The sequence below is a fragment of the Pseudorca crassidens genome, chromosome 5 (genome assembly GCF_039906515.1).
Source record: "Pseudorca crassidens isolate mPseCra1 chromosome 5, mPseCra1.hap1, whole genome shotgun sequence".
NCBI classification, from domain to species: domain Eukaryota; kingdom Metazoa; phylum Chordata; class Mammalia; order Artiodactyla; family Delphinidae; genus Pseudorca; species Pseudorca crassidens.
The window spans coordinates 51,402,252-51,418,769 of NC_090300.1; the positions used below are offsets into that span (position 1 = coordinate 51,402,252).

The 16,518-nt window shown below is 39.2% G+C and overlaps 1 protein-coding gene across 2 annotated transcripts in view; it reads left to right on the forward strand.

Moving 5' to 3' along the window:
* SERPINI1 (serpin family I member 1) overlaps positions 1-15,855 on the forward strand; it is a 68,526-nt gene extending 52,671 nt beyond the window's left edge. For both annotated transcript variants that reach the window (XM_067737960.1, XM_067737961.1), the window contains exons 6-9: positions 456-553; positions 13,615-13,701; positions 15,078-15,167; positions 15,526-15,855. In XM_067737960.1, the coding sequence (XP_067594061.1) occupies positions 456-553; positions 13,615-13,701; positions 15,078-15,167; positions 15,526-15,602 (352 nt within the window). In that variant the 3' untranslated portion in view covers positions 15,603-15,855. The remainder of the gene's footprint in view (positions 1-455; positions 554-13,614; positions 13,702-15,077; positions 15,168-15,525) is intronic.
* The last annotated feature ends 663 nt before the right edge of the window (positions 15,856-16,518 follow it).

Below are 16,518 nucleotides of genomic sequence, written 5' to 3' on the forward strand. Positions count from 1 at the left end.
AAGGAAATATTTAGTTCTAACCAGTTTTTCACTTTTTATAAAAAAGTAATAAAAGCCTTTGCTTTTAAAAACTGCACTTGTTAATACAGCCATGCTCGGTCCATATGTTTCACTGGAAAGGTGGGTGATACAATTCATTGGTTTGATACAATCTCATTGGGAGAGATTCCATATTAAGACCAATCTGGCTTCCTACTTAATAATTTAATACTATTCTGTTATGTTATTCTTTTCGATGCTCCCTTTTTTTTTTACAATAACAATCAAATACTACTTATAGTCAAAATCCAGTTTTAGTATAATTTACCCTCTATAAAACAGACTTTTAAAAATCAACATATCTAACATTTTATTCCTGTCCCAGGTAGCAGGGTAACTAAATACTTTTTAAAGGCTGTAACTAAATACTTTTAAAATGCTGTAACTAAATACTTTTTCCCCTCTGTGTTCTCCAGGTTCACAGTGGAACAGGAAATTGATTTAAAACATGTTCTGAAGGCTCTTGGAATAACTGAAGTTTTCATCAAAAATGCAAATTTGACAGCCTTGTCTGGTAGGAAATAAACACCAATTAAAAAAAAATGTTATTCCATAAAGTTTTTTTAAAATGATGGTGGTGAAACCTCTATTTATTAAGGAGTTCTGAGGTAAAATATAGTTATCAGTTGCCAGATAAATATAAGAAATATATTTAACTTCTACAAGCGAAACTATAAACACAGTCACAACATTGTTTGTATTATTCTGCTCCATGTCTATCTTTGATAGCAGATTATATTCTCCAGAAGACCTGTCTTATGCATCTTTGAATTCCCCATCACATCTGACAGAATGCCTTGCAGAGCAGATAATCAATAAATGTATTGATTGAATATCTCAATATGTCCGGTTATAATAAATCATATGGGAAAGAAAGAAGGAAGAGAGGATAAATGAGTGCCTGCTGTGAGAACTAGATGCTTTTAAAAAGAACACCTGTGAGATGATGTAACTATTATCTTAAGTCTTCAATAAAGAACAGTGGTTTTGAAGAATTAGCTTCAAAATATACTTGACATATCGGGTGTTGAGTAATTTATTTAAAATATCCCAAGGGAAAACAACCAGTTAAATTATTTGATTCAGATGCCCTAATTTGGTCAGGATAAAAATCTTAACATATTAGGAACATTAAAGTACTTAGAAATGTAAAATCCTTTTGGAAATATTTTTAAAGCAGCTAATCCCAAGACATGTATTGAATTAAGGTACCTGTGAGTGTAAGATTTAGTTAGCTTAGCTAATGATAATTTTCATCATTTCTATAGAACATAGGAAAAAAAACAGTATGTTTTCTGATGAGATAAAGACAGATTGATATCAAGATAAAACAAGAGTTTAGAGCCCTAGGAGCTTGGATGTGAGCCATGAAGGTAGAATAAGTGGATATTCAAAGGGTAATGGGTACATTGTACTTGAGGCAGAAATATATATATATTTGTGGTTTAAGCACAGGATAATTTAAAATTCTTATGCTCCTTTCCTTAGGAATTCAACGAATGCTATATTGGCCAAATTCCAACTAAATAACTATATTTTGCTTTCTTACCATGGGTCTGTTTTCAGTTTGATTAGAGATTCCTCAGTGTGTCACCCAAACGTTTAGGCAGTTATCTCACACACATAGAATATTTACTGCTTTTCAGTCCCGAAGGAGTATCACTGCAGTGGCAAATCAATTATTGTGGTCAGTGTAGGTCAACTTTTTTGACATATCTGGAAGGTTTATAAGGTAATATTTAATTGCCTTTACTATGTACAGAGACAATAGGGCATAAATGTACATATGAGTGCAGATTTGAAATCACACTAGGCTCTTTCAGAGTTCATAGAGTCTATAGCGGAAAGTCTTTGCTCTTTGATCAAACCTCCATCAGACCTGAATCCTTCTCAGCATCTTGCTCACAGCTGCATTCCCAGTACCTGGTCATCCTCAAACACTACCCAGTTCAGGTCTTCAGGATAACTGATCTAAAACCAGCTTCTCAAGTTTTCGGTGGGAATTCTTTGATTCTTAAATTTCTAGTTTTGCCACAGTCTTAGAAGTCCCGGCATGCCAGCTACCTCAACCGATACGGTCTTCATTCTCTTTCTCTCTCTCTTTCACTCACACACACACATATACACAAATACATACATTACTTTATGAATCATTCATTCAAGAACTTTCTAGTGACACAGCTGTAAAACTTTCCTCTCTGCTTCCTCTAAATTCAATAGCCTTTATTCCCTGCATCATTTTGGGGCACCGTATGCTCTGCCTTACATGATTGGTGTCCTGTTCACATGTATACTTCTTTGCCTCCCCAAATTACATGAAAACCTTGATGATTAAAGTGTTTATGACACTCAGTAACCCCACAAGTACCCAGGGAAATTATTAGCATGTATTTGGTTATTACTTTCTACTTTAGTGAGAATTTTCATGGTGTTTAGGATATACAGATTAATTCTATTCAATGCCATGTCTATTCCTTTCATTTAACAACTCTTTGTGAGGCAGATAGTGTGAGCAAAGTAGGTCATAAAAATGAAGAAATAATTAAGATATCCTACCTGTTCTGAAGAAGCACATAGACTCGTGGGGAGAAAGACATAAACAGCTGGATTTAATAAAAGGAAGAGTGATAGAAATGTATTATTGCAGTAGCGGTTCTTAACCAGGACAATATTGCCCTTCAGGGAACATTTGACAATAGCTGGAGACCTTTTTGGTTGTCACAATTAGGGAGAGCTACTGCCATCTACTGGGTGGAGGCCAGGGATGCTTCTACATCCCTGTGATCTACACTGCACAAGACAGCTTCCATGACAAAGAATTATCCAGCCCAAAATTTCTATAGCAATGAGTTGAGAAACTCTGTACTAGAGAAAGCATTACGGAGGCAGAAAGGAAAAAAATCAAAGGGGAGAATGGGAGGGAGCATATTGGGTCAAAAGATGGAGGAAGAGACTATATGTATTTTTCTTCTTTCTATTTTCATATTGAGGTAAAATTGGTAGCTAACATTACATAAGTTTCAGGTGTACAACACAATTTGCTATTTGTATGCACTACAAAGTGATCACCACTGTTAAGTCTAGTTACCGTCTGTCACTGTACAGTTGACCTACTTCACCAATTTTGCCCACCGCCTTCCTCTGGTAACCTTCTCCTCTGGTAACCACCAATCTATTCTCTGTATCTCCATTTTAATGGGTCTTTTTCTGGGGTTTTGTCTTGTTCTTTCATTTGGAATACACTCCTCTGCTCCCTCATTCTGCTTGACTCTCTGTGTTTGTTTCTATGAATTAAGCGAAACAGGCACCTCTCCCAGTCTTGATGAAATGACCACGTGTAGGAGATGAACCTTATTGTTCAACCTTTCCCCAGCTCTTGGTTGACTCCTGAACCCTTGTGATTGTCTAAGTAGCCTGGTTAATACTTGATAAATCCCAGGTGTGGACAGTGTGTGAAGACCCAGCAGTGTTCCAATAAGACGGATCTCAGTCAGCACCTGGTTTTAGGCTGATTAGAAGCCAGCTCTTCAGGCAGCAGCTTTTAAAGTAGGCAAACCCATGCAGTCCTGTGGGTCCACAATTACAAACCCTGCTGACTTCCAGACCAGACCTGAACATGTTCCTGCGTGACAGTTTGCAAAAATCAGGGTTTCAGATGAATGAATAAACTCTGGGGAGGTACCAGTAAGTTGTGGCGAGGCCAAGGGAGGGCAGAAGGATGGTATCTCCCTGCCTACGTTCCCTGCGAGCTCCTCTGTAGCCCCTAGAGGTGTAACAAACCTGTAGCCTGTCCCTCGGGTTGCAGCTCCAAGACAAGGAAATGGACCTTTTTCACAGACAGACTGGGGATGGTTTTAGTCTGCTGTCTGTGCAGTGCCCCGGGGGGTGATAGCCTGCACAGAACTGTTTCTCTGATTGTCACAGTCCTTTGGGGCCCAGAAATGCAAGCCCTTCTGGCCACCAGGGCCAGACAATCAAGGGGCGCCCCCTGTGTGGACTGTGCTCGCCCCCAGCAGGGAAGAGCATTGGGGGAAGGGCACACCCTTGCCTCTAGCGAGGGAGAGCAAGAGCGCTGGGAATGGGGCACACCCAAGGCTATAGCAAGGCTATGCTGTGTGTGCCCACCTGCACTAGCAAGGTATAGGGAGAGTGCAAAAACGGCGCTCACCCATGCCTCTGTCCCCAAAGAAAGTCCCAACTTGTCCCTGCCCCTCCAGCAGATGCTTTAAGATGAGCAAATGAACCTCCTTCACATATGGTCCAGGCACTTCTCTAACTGCTGCCTTTGTACTGGGTCCTGGGATGAGTGAGACAGTGTGCAAGTCCTTTCAAAGGAGTATCTCAGGTCTCTACACCACCCTGGGTGCCCTGGACATAAGCCTCTTAGGTTTCCAAAGCCAGATGTTTTGGGGACCTCGTGTCCCCAGTGCAGGTCCCTAGGGTTGGGGTGCCCAACGTGGGGCACAAATACCTTGCTCCTCGGGGTGTAGCTCTGGACCTATGAGACCCCTCCCTGTTGGAGGTCTCTGCACAGGGGCATGGAGTTTTTGGTGGGACTGACCCTCTGCATCTCCTGCCATGAGGCCCTTCTATCCTTTGTGGTGCCTCCAGTTGGTCAGCTAATTATTAGTTCTTTTTCAACACTCGTTCCATATGTAGCTTTAGGTTTGGTGTGTCTGTGGGAGGAGTGAGCTCAGGATCTTTGTACACCACCATCTTAGATCACCCCCCTCATAAGCATGTATTTAAGCTTCTAAATGCATAGGACATTTTTGAACAACATCTTAGAAAATGATAGAAGTGGTTGCCTCGCGAATACTGGCCAGAGGCTCTTAGATGAGAGCAGGGGTTTCGTTTCATAGACCACTGTGTACTGCTTGGAAATTTACCTTGTGTATGTATTACTTCTTTAATTAAAAGCCTTATGTAAAAACTGGGGAAATCTTTTAAAAATAACATTATTAGTAGAATTTGAAAACTCGAAAGTACCCAGAAACCAATTCAGTACTATTGGGACACTACTACATTCTAAAATCATGTAATGAGATTTTTATCTTTCTTTAAAAATAGTTAATGTGATTCAGCAGTGGACCAAAAATACCCTACATGACATTCTCTTGCTTCTGAAAAACGGACTGACTTGGGAGTCTTTTGCTAAGACCTCTTGAATCCATGCTTTCATTTTCTGTTCCATGGCATCTACTTTCATTTCAGACTCTCATTACTGCTGCCCTAGACTATTTCAATAGCCTCCTAAACGATTTCCAATCTCTCTACCATCTAATCTGTCTTATCTACCACTGCCAAGATTAATCACCTTAAAACTCACTCTCTGATCATTCCAGCTCCTGTTCAGAGCCTCCCTTCGGTCTGCTGTGCACCGTCCACCGCTCGGCAGGGCGTTCAGACCTCAGCTCCGTCCAGCCTCATCTCTGGCTGATTCCTTACACACAGCGTGCACTCCAGCCAAACTGAACATTCGCTCTGCACCTCACATCCCCCCAGCCCTCATCTTTATGAAATTTCTCCCACCTGAAATACCTTTTGAACTGAGCCTCAGGTCAAATATCTCCAACTTTATTAAGCCACCATGATTACACCAACGAGAAGTAATCACTCCTTTTTAAATACTACAATATTCTATTATTTTTCTTATGCCACATACCACATTTAATTTCATATTATCATTATTTATGCATTGTATCTCTCCCACCAGAATTTAAACTTCCACATAATTGATCCTTATGTGTGTTTAAGAAGCACCCAGCACCGTGCTTTCTGCTTCGTACTCCCTGAATGAAGGAACAAATAAGATGAGATGCTCTGTATTTATTTTTTCACCTCACTTTGATGTCCATTGCTTTTGACGCTAAATTCCATGAACATAAAACATAGTAAAGACTCATGCAATAAACATGGAATCTAGAGAGTGCTGAGAATCATTTTCTTCTCAGGCTCTATTTAAAATGCTCATCTAGTTGCAGCGAAGATCCTGTTATAGAGTAGGGCTATTTTTGTAAGGGAAATGAAGGACCATCAGCATTTGGATTAATAGATAATCCTCTTGGAAGGTGTAAGGGGAAAGAGAGAGTACTAAATCCTTCAGCACGAAGTATGAGCTTTAATAAAGGAGCCAATGAAATAAAGGAATTAAGAAGACACAGCAAAAGCCATATTCAGGTCAGACTCGAGCGCTTAGATTTATGCTGGACTGACTCTTACATCCTGCCCTTGTTTGTTCTCTTTCTCCTTCTACCTGTAAGTCAGAGAGCTGTCTTTCTCTTCCAGCACCGTAATTCCAGTTCTACCCCACTTTCTTGCTTGGACTGTTGCAACAGCTGACACAGTTGATCTTCTTGCCCCCAGCTGATTGCTCATCCAATTCACGCTTTACAGCTGCTGCCACCGATATCTTCTAAAATCAAAGCCGTCATGTCCTGTTACTTGTGGCCAAAGCCCGGGCTCTCTAGCATCATGGTCCAAGCTCTTAAAATCAAGCACATTCCCTGCCACTCCCCTCCTCCTTCTAGCCCCAGCTTCAGTTGGACCTTCAGGTCCTCACCGCTGCTTCTCTCACTTTGCAGATATAATTCTCTGTTTGGAATGCCCTTGTCCCCTTCTCTGACTTTCACTCTTCCACTTATTCTTCAAGAACCAGTCCAAATGTCAGCATCCCTGAGAAGCTTCCCCTGACGTCCTGCCCTTCCTAGATGGTTTACTTTCCCTTATCTGGATTCTGATGGTGCAAAGTGCTCTCACAAGTTCTACTTTTTCCTTGGATTGTTTGTTCTTATACCTGTCACTGAGCTCGGAGCCCCTCAGAAGCCTGGACTGTGTCATAGACATCTTTCTGTCCTCAGAGCCCAGCATGGTGTGGGGAGCAGGATAGATGCTGGGTGGGTGCGTGCCCTGAGAAGATGGTGCTGGGCTCTGCCTTGCTCCAAGTTGCGGGCTTCTCTCAAGCCTCTGGCCCTCCTCAGTCCCCATGCTCCAGCCACACAGGCTTCTTCTGGGTCCTTGAACACACCTGGCTTGTATCTGCCTCTGCACCAGCATTTCCCGCCAGTCTGCCTGGGACTGGCTCCTCTGTATTCTTTAGGTCTCAGCTCAGATTAACCTTCTCAGACAAGCCTTTCCTAACATCCAATGTCAAGTAGCTCCTCTTCCCTTCCCTAGTCACCAGCCAACCCATCACTTTATATTATTTCTTATACTTACCATACCCTGAAACTGTGGTCATTTATTGATTTGCTTTTTTTTTTTTTTTTTTTTTGCGGTACGCGGGCCTCTCACTGTTGTGGCCTCTCCCGTGTGGAGCACAGGCTCCGGACGCGCAGGCTCAGCGGCCATGACTCACGGGCCCAGCCGCTCCGCGGCATGTGGTATCCTCCCGGACCGGGGCACGAACCCGCGTCCCCTGCATCGGCAGGCGGACTCTCAACCACTGCGCCACCAGGGAAGCCCTGATTTGCTTTTTTATTGTCCTTGTTATTTAATGTCTTCGCTCCCCCATCCGGAAGGAACTATTTAGCTCACCATAGTATACCCAGGGCATCAACAATGTCAGGCACATAGGAGGTCCTCAGTACATGAATAAATGAATGAGTGAATAAATAAATGAATATTTGCTGGTCTATAACAAAATCTATGCAGAGAAGCAAATAAGCAAACACTATTCCTACCTTGAAGGAGCTCAAATTCTAAAAACCTTTCGAAAGTTCATGGGTGGGGCCAAAGCTAAAAGTATTTTAGCAACTGAAGTACAGAGACAGAGACATTTTTGGTATCCTAGGGTTCTGTTATGGAACTCCGTTCATTCTGTTATTTTAAGCATGTCCTTGGTGATGCAGAAATCCATTAAAATTGGCTGATTAGGAACAGTGCCACAAAGGAAGTAGGGGCATACTCTTGCATGAATGGCCATCTGGCCAGCGTTATGTCAGTCACAGGTACTTAGAGCCTTTGGTGCCCTGCACGGTACCTCATACGAGCAGGGTACTTGATACATATTTGCTCAGTGACTGAATGAATGCCTTAGTATTTGGCCTTGCTTTTTTCAGAAGAGCTTGAATTACTGTCCAGCTCTTCTCTGGGGAACCTAGGGTTTGCTGGCACTGTTTCCATCTTATCCATCGTGAAAAGCCTTGCTCCACGCTGCCTGGAGAAAAGTAGGACCAGTTATTTGGCGGCAATGTCTGCTGTGGCCAGAAGAAGAAGACTGCTTGGGACCAGTGTGTGGGTTTTTTTTTTTGGTAGTTCTGTTTGCCATTGATTGATTGATTTCCATTTTTAGAGAATAGTTAACTTTTCTCTAACAAATAAGACAAACTCATCAGTGTAAATCTCTTTAACTCCCCTCATATTATGATTCCTTGAATACCTGAGTGCATACTTGGTGGCGGGAAGTGTGCAAGGAACTGGGGATAGGGAGAGGAGATAAATAGGACAGGAGGGTCCAGGCCCTCAGGGAATAAGTGCATGGCAGGAAAAATGGCCTTGATTGACATATAATTACACAAGAATGAGCAATACTGGAGGCCAAACATAGAAGCTATGAACTCGCCTGTATTCCTGTATGATCTGATCTCCTTCTAAGATGTGGCAGCAGACACATTCTTGCTTAAACTACTTTCAGCTTATATTTTATTTTAATGTGACAGCTTGAAGTTTGTGCCTAGAGAAAAAAAGTTTCATTTTCTTTTGTTCCCTCAGTGTTCATGATGTGATTTCTTCCTTGTTACATTTTCTCCTACTTGTACATCCAAAGGGGTGGTGTTTTGCTGAAGGTTAAGTGTTGTGAAGTTTTGTTTACAACTGGAGACATTTGCTGTCCTTGGTGTAGCAGTTAGTCACCCCCAGGAGTTGGAACATTGGATTCAATCTTTATTTTGCTGTCTTTGAAATATATAGGATGACAGTGGTCTGTTAGATCCCATCCCCTTTGCTCTTCTACTCAATTAGATTTTTAAGTTTTCTAGTCTGTGTGTGGTCTTTGTATTCTTTCTCTCTCTGGGGCTGTTTTCCATCAATTTTCCTAGACCATCTACTTAGTTAGTGTCACATATTTTATTTATAACAAGAATAAACTTTATAGCCATAATTGTGAACAGAATTGTGGTCGTGTTGCCCACAGAGTGACAACACCCAAAGTCTTACAATATGAAACAACTAACACCTTTCATTCAACAGTTACTAAATGTTGGGTTAACTACTGGAAAATTACACGTTACCAGCAAACTCCCTCTACTTAGGTTAGTTCATTCATTAAGCTCCCTAAATGCCAGAAGCCAGGGGCACTAGGGGAAGGACACAATCCTTGCCTGAAGGAAGTGGACAGTCCAGGAAGAGAGAGATAGCAATGTGAATATGATATATTATGAAGGCTTAAATAGAATTAGATCGTGGGTTCAGTGGGAAAGAGTGGTCAGTTCTACTTTAGTTGCAGGGTGGGAATCGGGAGAGAGCAGAAAAGTCCTGGTAGGGTTTGAAGCTGAGCCTTAAAAGTAGATTAGGTGTCTCACTGTACAAGGGTTCAGTGAGTTTCTGGGGAAGCAAAGACACAGAAGTGATAAAGTGTGGTATGATCAGGCCATTGCCATTCAAATAATCTGGAGCACAGTGTGTAGAGTGAAGAATGCTATTTGGAAGAGGCAGAGGCAACCTCACAGAGGCCCTCATATTACATACTGAGCAGGTGTGTTATATACTGAGGGGGAGATGGGAGGTAGAGCTAGCAGGAGAGGTGATAAAGGGTTTTAAGTAGGGGAGTAGCATGAATTGGTTTGTATTTGATGATCATCCCAGAGGAAGCTTTAATGTGAACGGGAGGCAGTTAGAGTAGTTTTAACTGCTGTGTCATGATACACTGACATCCCCAGAAACTCATTTAAAAAAGTTGTTTGTATGTGTTGCTGGGTTTAATTTTCTGATTTCGAAGAACTTTTACCTCCATATTAATAGGTGAGTTTGGTCTATGATTTTCTTTTCTTAGACAGTCCTTTTTAAATTTTAATAGCAAGTAAGATGACCCAGAGGTGACTTAGATTGCTTTTACTCTCTTTCTAGAGTCTGGAATAGTTTTATCTCAGAAAATTCTGTTGCTAGAAGGTTTGGTTAAAGTTCCCTAGAAAACCATCTAGGCATGGAGTCTTTAATTTTGAGGGTAGGGGAAGATTCTGTCTACTGATTCAACTACTTTAATGGTTACTGGACTATTCATTCTATTTTTTTCCTTGATTCAACTTTATAATTTAAATATTTTTATAAAGTTGTAGTTGATGGCAAATCTTCTATTTCAAAGTTATCTGCATAAAGAAGCATAAGAAACTTGTGGGGAGAGTTGGAAATATTCTTTATCTTATTTGTAGAGGTGGGGTCATAGATACATACATCTATCAAAATTTACCAAATTGTGTATTATAAATAGATACAATGAGTAGTAAATAAAGTATACCCTTTAAAGTTAACATTATCTGCAGAAAATTATATAGTATTTTTTGTGATTTTTAAAAATTCTCTTCTGTTATCTTTAGGTATGTTCTACTTTTTTGTCTTAATATTGTTTACTTGGGTACTTTCTCTTTCTTCTTTGTGAATCTCATTATAGGTTTGTCCATTTCATTATCTTTTAAATAACTAGCTCTCTGGGAAGAACCCTCGGCATTCTTGCTTTCTTGATCTTTCTGCCATGATGTCTTGCAGCATCCCTCCCCTCAAAACCGTTCTGTGGAGATAAATGAGAGCACATGAGAGGTTTGGAGTCTAGAGGAGGGTATACTTGGGGCAGACGCCAGGGTTGAAGGGAGGAGATTCCTTCTTTGAAGGTGCTTAGTACAGTCAGCAAATCAGGCTCAGGGGATATTGGAGGCAGTTTCCTTTGTGCAAATTAATGTGTCTGAAATATCATTCGGTGTTATTGAAAACTCCCCTCAAATTTCTTTTTCTTTTTTTTTTAATAAATTTATTTATTTTTGGCTGCACTGGGTCTTTGTTGCTGCACGCGGGCTTCTCATTGCGGTGGCTTCTCTTGTTGCGGAGCATGGGCTCTAGCTGTGCGGGCTTCAGTAGTTGTGGCACGCGGGCTCAGGAGTTGTGGTTCACGGGCTTAGTTGCTCTGCGGCATGTAGGATCTTCCTGGACCAGGGATTGAATCCGTGTCTCCTGCGTTGGCAGGCGGATTCTTAACCACTGCACCACCAGGGAAGTTCCTCCCCTCAAATTTCTGAACAGGGCTTACCTGGCAATGTGGACACTCCTTATCCTTTAGGAACTGGGTGCTGTCACTTTCGCATTTAGGGCCATTGATGCATGACTCTACCTTAACTGGCAGACTGATGAAAATGGGCAGCAGAATCTGAAAATAATATAGCATCTGTTAACTACTAAATAGTTACGTTTTACTGTCTTGGAATTTAGTGTTTGTTTTGCCTACTAAATTAGTTTGACTAGTTACTTAATGCAATTGATATTTTTTCTTTTCATTTGCTAAAAAAGCCTAGTCATCTGGATTTGAGAAAGCTAATTATACTTAATTGTTTGATGTAAAACTTTATTGCTTTTAATTTTTCTTCTGGTTATCAAATGCATTCTAGAAGAAAATATCATAATCTGTGAGATGGACAATTTCATAATGCAGTGCTTCTATCTTAATGCTGAATATGAGCTGAGGAAGGAGTATCCCTATTAAAATATATTCAGAGATGCCACCAGTTTGTCTTGGGGCTTATTCAAAATAAGCAGGTGCTTTGCAACAGGTGTACCAAAAATGTTGTTGAACATCGTTTTCTATCGGCATCAGCTAATCATGTGTCTTTGAAAGTATTACTAAGTAGTTTAGTGGGAAGTCAATTGTGCTTTTACTAAATAGGGCTGGGCATGAGCAACAAAGTTTATCTATCTTAAATTTGAAGTAGACCTCCTGGGATTAGAAAAAAAAAACGGTACAACTTGAGTAATCCTTTATCTTGCTTCTTGTGCTATTTTCCTTTTTATATATATTGAAGTATCTTCTGTTTGTTTTGTTTTAATCTTGGGGAAAAGTAGGAAACCCAAGACTGAAGGCTATTGTACTGTATGCTTTGCTAGGGCTGCCGTAACAAGGCACCACAGACTGAGTGGCTTAAATAACAGACATTTATTTTGTCACAGTTCTGGAGGCTGGAAGTCCAAGATTAAGCTGTCTTCAGGGTGGATTTCTTATGAGACCTCTCTTCTTGGCTTATAGATTGCCATTTTCTCCCTATGTCTTCCCATGTTGTATTAGTCAGGGTTTTACAGATAAACAGAACCAACAGGATGAATGGATGTACATATATATATATGGAGAGAGATGGACATATGCATTTGTGTGTCTATATATATGTAGAGAGAGAGAGAGAGAGATTAAGAGATTTATTTTAAGGAATTGGCTTGCACAATTGTGTAGACTTCGGAAATATAAAATCTGCAGGGTAGGTCAGCAGGCCAGAGACACAGGAAGGAGTCTGAAGGCTGGCAAAATTCCTTCTCGCTCAGAGGAAGCTAGTCTTTGTTCTAGTAAAATCTTCATCTGATTGGACGAGGCCCACCCACATGATGAGAGTAATCTGCTTTACTCAAAGTCCACCAACTTTAATGTTAATCTCATCCAGAAAACATCTTTGCAGAAACATTCAGAATAATGTTTGACCAATTATCTGGGCACTGTGGCCAAGCCAAGCTGACACATAAAATTAACCATCATGCCTGGTCTTCCCTCTGTACCTGTCTGTGCCTAAGTTTCCTCTTCTTGTAAAGAAACCAGTCATACTGGATTAGGGCCCACCCGAATGACTCATTTAAATTTAAGACTATCTCCAAATGCAGTCGCATTCTGAAACCTTGGGGGTGAGCGCTTCCACATATGAATTTTAGAGAACAAATTCAGCCTGTAACAGCCATTAATTTAAAAGTAAGCATAACTAGAAAGACAATTCAAAGGGAAAGACAGTCCTCCTAATATTAAAAATGTGTTATTTCCTCTGACTTTAGGATAAAGCATGTTTTTGAATCCTCAGATAAACCAATTAATTGGAATGGGAAATAGCTTTTTAATATATTCCTGTTTCTACAACCTAGAAGTCAATTTTGTTTTCCTTTGCCAAGGATATTTCTATTATCACAGTAATTAGAGATTAGAGTTTTAAAAACTTTTTATTCTGGTTATACGTGGATTTCTGTTTTCATTTTATGTTTTGAAATTTCAAGTTAGGGAGAAACATGTAAGAAGTTTTATCCTGAGTTATGAACTAATTTGAGGTTGCTATTAAAAACAGAGCCACGTTTCTGCTTTTCCTGGCAATATAAGAAATAAACGATGGGAAAATTACCAATAAAAATGAAGGAGAAAATCAACAAGAGAATATAAAATAAGGACAAAACAGAAAATACATCTTCAATGGTTCTTTCAAATCATGAATGTAATCTTACAACATTATCTCTTATGTTTTATATCAGTATCTTATATCACTTATATTTCTCAAATCTGTTTAACTAAAGAAAAAGTGCTTCCCTTTCTCTGATACCGAAAAAATGCTTCTGTTATCTCTTTTTTTGCAGATAACAAAGAGATTTTCCTTTCTAAAGCAATTCACAAGTCCTTCATAGAGGTTAATGAAGAAGGTTCAGAAGCTGCTGCTGCTTCAGGTGCCAAATTATTGTTTTCCAAAATCTTCTCACTTTTTTGAGATTTGTATTTTTAAAGCCATCTTGGGTGGGGAATGGGGATCATTTAGAACTAAGCCAAAAAACTGACCCTGCTCTAACTTAGAAGTCAAGCTAATGATGAACCTGCTAGAATTTTCCAAATAGGATATGAAGCATGCACTCATTTCAGTGCCCCATACAGAGTAACTCCCGTCTCTAATGAGAAGCAGAAGAAGATTGTCAGCTCTGCAGAATAGATTTTCCTGCTGTGCTGCCTGTTTAAATATTTTAAATATTTCCCTGCTGCCCAGTTAATCATTTTTCTTTCTACTTAATTATTTTTGGAAGTTAGTTCTTAATTTTGTCAGGGAAGAGCTTTGAGTTTTTAAAAAGCACATGTACAAACAAGAGTGCATGATAGCATGCAATACATAATTTTAAGTTAATAATAAAATAATTATAAATAAAATTCTTTTTAAATTTACCTAAATTACGTGTCCAAAGCAAAATGGTAAATGTCCTTGGTTATTTTGAATGTTCTGACTTCCTTAGTTAAGCAAGAAGGATTTTTCTTTTTTTTTCATTTGTTTCTTTGGATTTGTTTCAATATCATGTTCAACAGCCGTCATGAAATTTTGGCAGGATTTTTCCCTTCTCCGGTAAAATGCAACATATCATATTTGCGCAAATTCTTTTTAACTTCTGCATACATTTGTCCATTAAAAGGATCTCATCAGTTAAAATGGTGTTTTCGGGAGGAAATAGAAACAGTAGTCTCAGGCACCGAGAAAGCTTAAAATCTTACATAATTTAATCTTGGCCTTCTCCTGACAACAAATCACCCTGCAGAAAGTATAAAATGATTATCCCACAATAAGGATCTCGAGGGAATTCAATTTCCCAGCTGTAGGAAACACCACTGCATCTCTCCCTGCTGTATTTTCTCTTTAATCACTGCTGTTCTGGCCACTTGCTAGAAGCCTGGTGACTTGCTATGTAAAAATCCCCATTTCATGTAAAAGAAATAATGATTTGAGAATATAAAGAAACTGATTTTTGCTTGTTTGCGGTGTTTTTTTTTTCCCTTTCCTTGACTCAAAGGTCATTTTAGTAAAGCTGTAAGTATTTATCTGAGAATAAAAATTTGTAACATGCAAAATAAATGGTTCTATAGGGAGGGAACTGTGTGTGTGTGTATTTGATTTTTTTTAAGATCAAGTAGAAATGTTAACACATTTACAATTTTTTCTCTAAGTCTTTAAAATCTTGTTTCGTGTAAATCATTACCTTTGCATTAAACATAGATAGTTTGGAGAAATTACTCATTAGTCCCCGCACATCCACAGACATGTAATTACTTTCTCTCTGCGTTACAGGAATGATTGCAATTAGCAGGATGGCTGTGCTGTATCCTCAAGTTATTGTCGACCATCCATTTTTCTTTCTTATTAGGAACAGGAGAACAGGTAAGGCTGTTATGAGAACAGAACTTTAATAAGCCAAAAAGAAATCATTTTTTTAATTGAGAACATTTTCCGCATTATTTATCAGATGTGTTCAAATGATTTTTTAAATGAAAATAGTTTACTTACATTTTTATCTTTAGAATTTATGAGTATCCAAGGACACTATACTTATCATTGAATCTTTTACTGCTTGTATATTCAGAAAACTTATAGTTTATTCATAAATCTGAGGTTATTGGAGACCAGTGTTCTTGCTTTCATTTATAATGTACAATTAGAACATTGCTAATTGTAAGCAAGAAGGAAAATAAATATCTTTTGTTCAACTCCTCTTTTGTTCATTCCCAACCCAATGCAGGTACAATCCTATTCATGGGACGAGTCATGCATCCTGAAACCATGAACACCAGTGGGCATGATTTTGAGGAACTTTAAATCATTTTATTTAAATAATAAGGAAAATAGTAACTAAGCACATTATGTTTGCAACTGGTATATATTTGAGACTTGTGTTTTACAATATATCTTAAGATAATACTTAAAATAGCTCCCGATAAAAGCAATGTATGTAAATTATAAGCCAACTTCTCAAGGAATGTTATCCGTATTATTGAGGTAATGATCCTCTCATGTCATTGTGTTTGTTGTGCTAGAATTTAAAATAAAAAGTACATAGTGAACGTGTGAACAGCTCTGTTTTTCATTTTAGAAGTTGTAGTATAAAGATACCTCTAGGTGAAATTTGGAAACAATGATGTTTCTGGACATCTTAAGTCTTTTATAATCATGCAGAAACAAAGCACCAAAGTAAATTAGCATCATACACTTATACATAACAAGCAACAACAAGTGAGGTGAAGACAGGTACTCTGCAAAAATTCTAACTGCTGTTTCTCTGAAGACAGTGTATAGTGTAATATAAAAACCTGCACACTGAACATCTTCTGTGTGGCTCCATCACAAAACTTGTTAGAAAAAAATAGGGCTATGCCAACCCATAGATTATAGCTATAGCTTACTGACTTTGTCTTTAAAGATCATTGGCTTTATAAGGGTGATGTAGACTATGAGCCTGATATATCACCATGTTTTGCTGTGGCAAGTAAAATCTGAACTGTAACGTAGTTCCCAAAAGTCCCCCAATAAGTCAAATGAGCAAATTAATGATAAAAATATGCCCTCTGGTATGTCACCGGAGAGTTAACTAGAAAAACTCTGTTAGTACAGATACTAGAAACTAGCAGATCATAGGCTGAGAGCTGCCCACAGGGATGTTTTTGTTTGTTCTGTGCAAGAGGTTTTCATGTTTTGAACTTGAATGTCTGTAACTGGAATAACACATTCCTTGTTT